The 9217-nt window shown below is 42.5% G+C and overlaps 1 protein-coding gene across 1 annotated transcript; it reads left to right on the top strand.

Moving 5' to 3' along the window:
• Positions 1-697: 697 nt before the first annotated feature.
• Positions 698-1464, top strand: LOC116915050 (neutrophil antibiotic peptide NP-2-like). The gene is made up of 2 exons (XM_032919462.1): positions 698-875; positions 1388-1464. Exons 1-2 carry the CDS (start codon positions 698-700, stop codon positions 1462-1464), a joined length of 255 nt encoding a protein of 84 aa, XP_032775353.1.
• The last annotated feature ends 7753 nt before the right edge of the window (positions 1465-9217 follow it).

Below are 9217 nucleotides of genomic sequence, written 5' to 3'. Positions count from 1 at the left end.
CAAAGACTCTAAGGGGTGCAAAGCCCAGTGGAATCCCACAATCCCCCTTGGCCACCTGCCTCATTCCCAGAACTTTTGGTTTCCTACAAGGCATCACTTTACAGACCTAGTTCTTAGTTGTATTCTACTAGCTTTATGCTTTTACTTCTTATCTCCAGGTCTTTGCTTTACTTGAGATAAGGTCAATGTGGTCAATAAGCATTGACTCTCTACATCATCCGGATTCAGGTGTTACCCATGAATGTCACCTTCAGTTATAAGATAAGAATACACCTTCAGAGATTTAGAGGAATTGGTCCTTAGACTTAATGCATGAAAGTACTGTTCCTTTTCTCCTTTTTAACATTAAAATATAAATACTCATTCAAATATAAGTACATAATCCAAACGGTAACAGGAAACCATAGCAGGGTCCTCCTCAGCCTCACCAGGTTAAGTCAAAAGCAGGCACCAAGCACTGGACCATATTTTGTTATGAGGGATGCTGTGAGATCAAATGTATCAAGAAGTTTTGAGAACAAATCCCTTTCCTTATCAATGTAGACACTTTCTACCTGCAGGGCCTATCTCAGATTCTTCTCTTCACATCCACCCCCATATACACAGAAAGACACACACACACACACACACACACACACACACACACACACAGGCACGATTCCTGACATTTTTTTCATCCCTTAGGAGACCCACAGCCATGAGGACGCTCACTCTGCTCACCACCTTTCTCCTGCTGGCCTTCCACACCCAGGCAGAATCTCCCCAAGGAAGCGGAAGCACTGAGGAGGCTCTAGATCAGGAGCAGCTGGTCATGGAGGACCAGGATATTTCCATATCCTTGGGAGGGGATAAAGGCACTGCTCTCCAAGATGCAGGTGAGAGACATCATCATACTAGAGATATGGAGTAGAGAGAAGGTGTGGGGTATGCTCTGAATTTTGGTCACCCATTTAACTTCTTTACTTCTTTATGTTCCTCATTTCACAGCAAGAGACAAATAGATCAATTTATTGCTGCAAAATTTGTTTGTGAATATCATGGGGTTTAATACATAAGAAGACTCAGTGACTGTTTTTTTTTTCTAGATCTAAGTGACTAGACTTGTATTTTATTTTGTCTATTACATTGTAAACATTGGAGATGTGTGTGTAAGTATTTATGTAATAGCAGGCACGCATAAAATGATAACAAAATTAAGACAAAAGGGCATCAGTCTTTAGTTTTGTGATTACTATTTGTATTTATTCCTATTGATCATGATTGTTCATGCTGCTGTCACTAACAATCAAGGCAGACAGCCCACTTCACACAGCATGAATGTTGCCCAAGATTCTTCCTCCCTGCTGTTTCAGGCACTAAGTACTTCCTATGATGTCTGTTTCCCCAGATATGAAGGCAGGCTTGACCTGCTCTTGCAGAATCGGAGCCTGTGTTTCTGGAGAACAGCTCTCTTGGGTGTGTTGAATCAATGGCTGGATCTACCGTCTCTGTTGCCGCTGAGCACAAAGAAGAAGAAGAAGAAGAAGAAGAAGAAGAAGAAGAAGAAGAAGAAGAAGAAGAAGAAGAAGAAGAAGAAGAAGAACAGCACAACAAGAGAAGAGAAAGAAAGAAGAGAAGGGGGAGGGGGAGGGGGAGGGGAGGAGAAGGAGGAGAAAGAGGAGGAAGAAGAGGATGAAGAAGAGAAGGAAGAGGAGGGAGGGGAGGAGGAAGAGGAAGAAGAAGGAAGAGGAGGGGGAGAGGGAGAAGAAGGAGGGGGAGGGGGAGAAGGGGGGGGAGGAGGGGGAGAGGGGGGGGAAGGAGGAGGGGGGGGGGGAGGAGAAGAGAGAGGGGGGGGGGGAGGGAGAGGGGGAGGAAGAAGAAGAGGAGGAGGGGGAGGGAGAGAGGGGGAGGGAGAGAGAGGGAGGGAGGGGAGGAGAGGGGGGGGGGGAAGAGGAGGGGGGGGGGGGGGGGAGGGGGGGGGGGAGGGGGAGGAGGGAGGAGGAGGAGGGGAGGAGGAAGAGGAGAAGAGGAGGAGGAGGAGAAGGAGAAGGAGAGGAAGGAGGAAGGAGGAGGAGGAGAAGGAGGAGGAGGAGAGGAGGAGAAGGAGGAGGAGGAGGAGAGGAGGAGAGGAGGAGAAGGAGAAGGAGAAGGAGAAGGAGAAGGAGAAGGAGAAGGAGAAGGAGAAGGAGAAGGAGAAGAAGAAGGAGAAGGAGAAGAAGAAGAAGAAGAAGAAGAAGAAGAAGAAGAAGAAGAAGAAGAAGAAGAAGAAGAAGAAGAAGAAGAAGAAGAAGAAGAAGAAGAAGAAGAGAATCCATTTGTCATATTACTTGAAGGAGACTGTTACTTGTAGTATGTTGTGTCCTAGACTTTTCTCTTTCTTTATATCCAAAAAAAAGTTCTTATATCAAGTTATTCCTGTGTGTGCTTGATTATTTTCTCCAAGCAAGACTCTGAGAACCAAGTACCAGAACAATAGAAAGAAATTCTTGTCTTGGATCTGTAAGAGTGCCTAGGTCATCACACATTCTTCCGATCGATAATAAGAAAGGTCAATTCTGTTGGCATCCTAAACTCTCATCTCATAACTCCCCCATATTTATATCAGAGCCACTCTCAAATTCATTGGCATGTGGGACATAGACAACATGGTTATCTTCCTTTTTATATTGTCCCAATTACCTAACTTTTCAAAGAAATCAGCATCCTCATTTCAAATGTTAGGATTTGAACCGACAGTCCAAGGTCCTGTATCTGCCAAAGAAGCCATAATTGGATGTCAGCTCTACAGACACAACTGTAAGCAGCATTAAGGAGGAAAGACAGTAAATATGAAGTGTGAGGGCTTATATATCCTCAGCCTAGTTAGTGGCACTTTTAGAAGGGGCTCTGTTGCAATAGGTGTGGCCTTGTTGGAGTAGGTGGGGCACTGTTGGTTTGGGCATTAAGAAACTTACCCTAGCTGCCTGGGTGTTAGTGTTCTTTTACCCTTAGATGAGGCTACAGAAGTCTGAGCTCCTCCTGTACCATGCCTGCCTGTATGATGCCCTGTTCTTGCCTTGTCAATAATGGATTGGACATCTGATTTTGTAAACCAGCCCCAATTTAAATGTAGTCCTTATAAGATTTTCCTAAGTAGTGGTGTCTGTTGACAAAAGTAAAACTCTAACTAAGACAAGAAGCAACACAGGAAATCACACCCACATCTACTCAACACCTGAAGAATCTGTATATCTGAGGAAGATGGATTTGTAGGCCTCAGTTTAAACACACACACACACACACACACACACACACACACACACACACACACACAAACATATTCATACCTTCACACTATGTGCTCAGGTCTTCAGCTATACCTTAAGATATCTAGGTGTAGGTTTCTTAAGAAACTTTTCTTTCTGCTTCTAATAGGTACTAAGTTATTTGAAAATGTGACTAATGTCCCTTCCATCACTAAATATCGTGTGACACACAGTGATACCGCAGAAAGAATCAAGTCCCAGAGAACAGTGTCCTCAGTCACTACAGCACATACAGGTACCTGGATCATGAACCACACATCATGGATCACAGAGGGAACTGTTGTTCCTATTCCTCAAGTTCTTAACCACCACCCACCAAATTTAAGAGGCATATAGGAGGATGTTTCCAAATTTATCTCTCACCCCCTTAGGTCACGTGAAGATTCTAGTTTAACTCTAGTAAAATAAATGGAGATTCCCAAGCTTTCTAAACTGCAAAAGTGCTAACAAGGATTTGTGGTGGTTTTCTTGAACTCACATTCTCATTGATGCCCAGAAGATTCATTCAGTCATAAATTCCAGCCTATTTTACAAGGTCTCTTTACTTTTCTTGGAATGATTGCTTTGGAGCTAATGTGGTAATTAATGTTTAGAGCTCAGTAGATTGGATGCCAATCTCTTCTGCACTTCGAGTCCACTGAAGACTCAAAGGAAAAAGAAGAACCTTTAGGGCAGCCAAGATACCTAATGGCCTGTGCCAGGTCAATTGTCCACTTCTGTATGGAACTTTCCTGGAATACTCTGGATTCTTCGTCGTATCATGAAGAAAGGACTTTTAAATGGAAGAACACAATAGATTTTTGGAAAAACTTACACACAGGACTCGGTCTCAACAGACCACATTTCAGTGCATGCTCCTAGGTATTCACCCATCAAATAGGATGAATGTGGGTATAAACATGGGGTGAGGAGAGAAAGACAGATCAGAAAAATATGCCCTTAAGACTGAGTGTGATCTTTGAGTTCCTTCTCCTGTAATGCAGGAGCCTTCTCCTAAGAAGCAGGAGAGATGTTCTTCTTGTCAATGGTCATTTAAAGGTGGATCAGAGTAAAATGAACTCTTTGAATTAGGGTTAGTATTTAGGGTTTGCATATGTGTAAGGGGAAGGGAAGGACATGGAAATATGGACAGGCCACACAAAGTTCCCTCATTCTCCCTGAACCCTTTGGTGTTTCTCTGATCTGTAAATTCTATTTACACCATATGTTGCATCCATTTGATGGCTGGCTATGGCTGCTTCACGAGCAAAGAAAAAGTAAACAATAAGCTTCCTTGATCCCCAGCTGCTTAAATAGTTAGCAACTGTCACATGGATTGCTCTCAGTGTAACCTATGGCTTTTATAATACACCTTGAAATTCATAAATGTTCAGAATACAACTCACACTTCCATTAATATACATCCCTGTAATATATAGGAATGGATTCAGAGTTTGAAAATGATTTCACTCTGCTGGAACGTGACCTGATACCTTTGAGAAAAACCTTCTAAAGCCTGTACCAAAGAAGCTTCTGTCCTGAATCCTTGTGACACAGTGTTTTCTGGCTCTAAACATGTCTCATTGACTCATGCCAGTCTTCATGGCATATGCCTGTAACTCCAGCCCTGGGCTGAAGCTGAAAACAGGACAGCATTCACCATGCCAGATTGGACTATTTACTGACACCCCATCTCATAGGAGCAGACATGCACACTACAATGGCTGAGATCACTCCACTGACTTTCTTCAACGTGTCCTTCGAGGCTTTTTAAACATTAATTAACTAATTTACATCCTAAATATTGCACACACTCCTACTGCTGGTCCTTTCTCCCAGAGTCCTTCACCTTCCCCTTCTCCTCTAAGAGCATGGGCTACTCTCCTGAGTGTTTCCCCAAACTAGTGTGTCAAGTCTTAGCTGAATTAGGAACATCGTTTTCCACTGAGGCCAGAAAAGGCAGCCATGGATGTAGGATTATGCCATTTTGCAGCAAGGCAGTTCCAGGATAAGGCAAAGCCTGTTATTAGTTGAGAAAGAAGGGTAGGCAGAGAAAATGTCTAGGAAGGACGGAGGAGGAGGAGAATGGAAAGATCAAAATGGAGTCTATGGAGAAGAATGGTTTGGTTTTAGGTGAACGAGATCGATTTTATCTTGTCTAGGTAGGTGATTTACATCGGTATCAATTGGCAGTGAATTTTTTGTGCTGATTGTGGATTGAGAATTTAACATGTAAATCTAATTGCTAAATTACAAGTTTCTGGGACTTTGATTCTACCAGGCTCAAGAGGACCGTGTGGGAAAGAAATGGATGAGAGGTAGTTGAAGGTTGCTGATCTGGTTCTGTTGCCGCTTAGAGTGAGAATGCACAAGGGCCCAAAAACAAGATGAGTGTGTGTGTGTGTGTGTGTGTGTGTGTGTGTGTGTGTGTGCCATACCTGGTTTCTACCACCTTGGGGACCAACGGACAGGGAGGCTAAAACGGAGATAGCCAAGGGAAGGCAGCTTGTGTACTACATGGTAGAGTAGCAGCCAGAGTGAATGGATCTAGCTCCTGGGAAGTGTTAGAAAATGTTCCTTTTTGATTTTTACCACAACACAAAGAGATGGAGCTGTATGTCTGCCATACATGTGCCCAGGGCCATGGCTGAGCCTGTGTTCACTCTTGGGTTGGTGGCTCAATCTCTGAGAGCTCCCAGGGGCTACATTAGTTGACTCTCTTGATCCTCCTGTTAGTTTCCCATCCCCTTCAGGACTTTCAATGCTTCCCCCAACTCTTCCTTATGGGTTCCTGATCTCTATCCAATGTTTGTCTGTGAATATCTGAATATGTTTCAGTCAGTTGCTCAGTAGAACCTCTCAGAGGACAGTTATGCTAGGCTCCTGTCTGCAAACAAAACAGAATGTGATTTATAGTTTTGGGAATGGTGCTTGCCCAGGAGATAGGTTTCAAAGTGGGCTGGTTATTGTTTGGCCATGCCTTCAGTCTCTGCTCCATTTTTGTCCTTGCATTTCTTTTAAACAGGATAAATTTTGGGTTGAAAGTTTTGCTTGACTATAGGAGGTAACCTCTTCAGATTCCTTGTCCCCACTCTTAGGCATCTTGGCTAAGATCCCCCCCCAATTGAGTCCTAGGAGCCTCACCCATCCAAGTTCTTTGGGACTTCCTAGAGATATGCCACACCCCATGCTCTGAACCTCTAGCATTTGCAGAATTTCAATACTTTTCATGATCCTGTAGGTCTCTATCTTCTCTTTCCCACACGCTTTCCTGCCCCCATCTTCCTCTTCCTCCCCTCTAACTACCCACTTCCCTCCATCCCTCTGCCTCTAATGACTATTTTGTTTCCCTTTCTAAGTGTGATTCAGGCATCCTAGTTTGGGTCTTCCTTTCTTGTTTGACTACTTCTGGGTTGTGGGGTTTGGCTTGATTTAAAGCACATTGGAATACTAGAACCATTATCAGGGTTTGAAGGCTTTAGTCTGAGATTTTTTTCTAATAGTAACTCACTTTGCTGAACTTACAGAGTTCTTAGGTGTAGTCTCCTTAACTGCCTATTTGAATTATGTCATGGAATCAGCCTAGCCTTCTCATGCAGTAACCCCCCTTCTCTCTTCTCAGTCTTTCTCTCCCGCCCACCCTCTCTCTCTCTCTCACACACAGACACACAAGCACACACAAATACAAACACATACAAAGTCAATAGTTTTTGCTTTGACCAGAAAAACAAATCTACTAATAATTGTGATTCGTAAGACTAAAATTTAATAGAGATAAAACTGTAACATACTAATCTTTAAAGCTGTGAACTTGTCATAAACAAGTTATATAAATACATATATAAACAAATATTATTATTGAGAGACTGCTCTAGCAGGAGTTGAGTTTATTGCTCTGAAGGAAGAGGGCCAGCGATTTCGCCAAGGAGAACAAAGAGAAAGAGAAGGTAAAGAGAAAGAGAGACAGGCTGTATACAGAGAGAGAGGGAGAGAAGAGGAGAGAAGAGAGAACAACATATCTGGAATACAAAGGAAAGAGACTCTGGGGAAAGGGCAGCGCTAGTGACTCAGTGTCAAGCTGTACCTCAACAAGAATCAATGATGTTTTTCCAATGTTCAAGAACTTTGAAAGCAACCAAAGATTAATACAATACTAGGAATTCCAGGAATGGAAGAGACCCCAGATGGTCTCTCACACTGAAGAAACACCAAGAAAGAACACTGGAGCCTCTGATAATTAACGGGCCCCCCCTTTTAGTTGGGCCTCTGTTCTAAATCCAACCATGGGTACTCAGAACAGATGCAGATTGAAATGGAAGTTCCGGAAATTACAATTTAAATTGAGTCTAGGGACTTTCAGTGTTGTCTGAGTTTATAACTCTGTGCACTAGGATATTTTTAATAACGTTGTGAAATAATAAGATTCTTATTCTTGAATCTAAGTGTCTTCATAAAGGCATATACCAAATGTTAGTTGAAAACAAGCTAATTCCTAAACAGATACACGTAGTCAGGACAGTTCCTATGAGAGAGGTCCTTTATTGAAAGGGAGAAGAAGTGAGGAAGAGAAAGAGAAAGATGGGTCAGTCTTTGTCTTTTATCTGGGATTAATATAAGTGACCCATGTAATAATACATCCCTGTCTTTGAGACTGGATGAGGAGTCTTAATCTTTTATTGTTGAAGTAAAGCTGATTATCAAGCAGTGTAAGTCATAATTTGCGAATATGACCACTATTTAGTAAATGGACATAGTCTGACTAGGAAATGGTTGCTAGAGTTCTGCTGACTTCCACCATGATCTATGGCCCAAAACAAGGACAGGAACAATTAATTGTCTCATCCAAGACTCTGGATGCAGAGGGTGTGAAGAAGACAAAGTATTGAAACTGAGTCCTGACTTGTGGCTCAGTACTGCACATGCAGTACAAAAGCCATGACCTCTGACCCTACCGATAAGCAACAACCTTGTAGGAGTCCAATTTTCTTTATCCCACACCGACACTCAGCCTCCACCACTCACAGGAGATGTGGAGCAAGAAGGAGAAAGAAAAAGCCTTAACTGCCTATGAAGTTGTTCATTAAAAATATAGTTTATGTTTTAGAACTTAAGGAGGGAATTATCCTGATTTTCAAAAATAACACTGAAAAAATACATATATTCCAGGCCTTCTAACTGTGAGGAAAAAAGTAGGAAGTACTTGCATGAACAATGGAAATAGGTATTTGTCCATTTGTTGAATTAAGAGTCGAATGAGAGACGAGGAGAAAGGAAATATTTGTGAGCAATGTCAAGGACAGAAATTGTGGAGGTGGTGAGATGGCTGAGCAGGAGGCCAGACCTGAGGGCAGCTGCTGCTCCAACAGGGCTTCTGCTCCTCTCTTTAGGGTGTATCTGCAAATTCCCTCCTTTTTGTCTCACAGCCTCTCCTAGGGTGTATCTGCAAATTCCCTCCTTTCTGTCTTACAGCCTCTCTTTAGGACATCTTTGTTAATTCCTTCCTTTGGGTTTAACTGCATCCCCTTAAAGTATATGTGCGAATTCTCTCTTCTGCTGTTTGCTCTGAATTCAGAGGATCCTGACTTTTATGTACACTCTAGAAATAGGTAAAACAATAATTCTTATCATATAACAGCACCAATAACCTGAATGTAATATTTCTGAGTTTTCTTTCTTTCAATTTAAATCTGTAAAACCCAAGCCTGTGTTTTGTTAATGGCATTAGAAAAATTCCTACCATGTCCTGTGTATGAGACACAGTTACCTTTCTTACCCATCCACTGACACAGCTGAGGACTTCTAACCTCTAATGGAGGGTGTTCATGATCTTTAATATCTGACATATGCTATCACATGGGAATGCCCAAGAAGACAAGAGGAAATTTGGTGGAGTGGGTGGGCCTGTGACACCAAAGTGACACATGAAGAAGTACTTTGTAGTTCATTGCTATTTC

This window comes from Rattus rattus, chromosome 13, assembly GCF_011064425.1.
Source record: "Rattus rattus isolate New Zealand chromosome 13, Rrattus_CSIRO_v1, whole genome shotgun sequence".
NCBI classification, from domain to species: Eukaryota; Metazoa; Chordata; class Mammalia; order Rodentia; family Muridae; genus Rattus; species Rattus rattus.
This window is presented reverse-complemented; position numbering and strand designations above follow the sequence as displayed.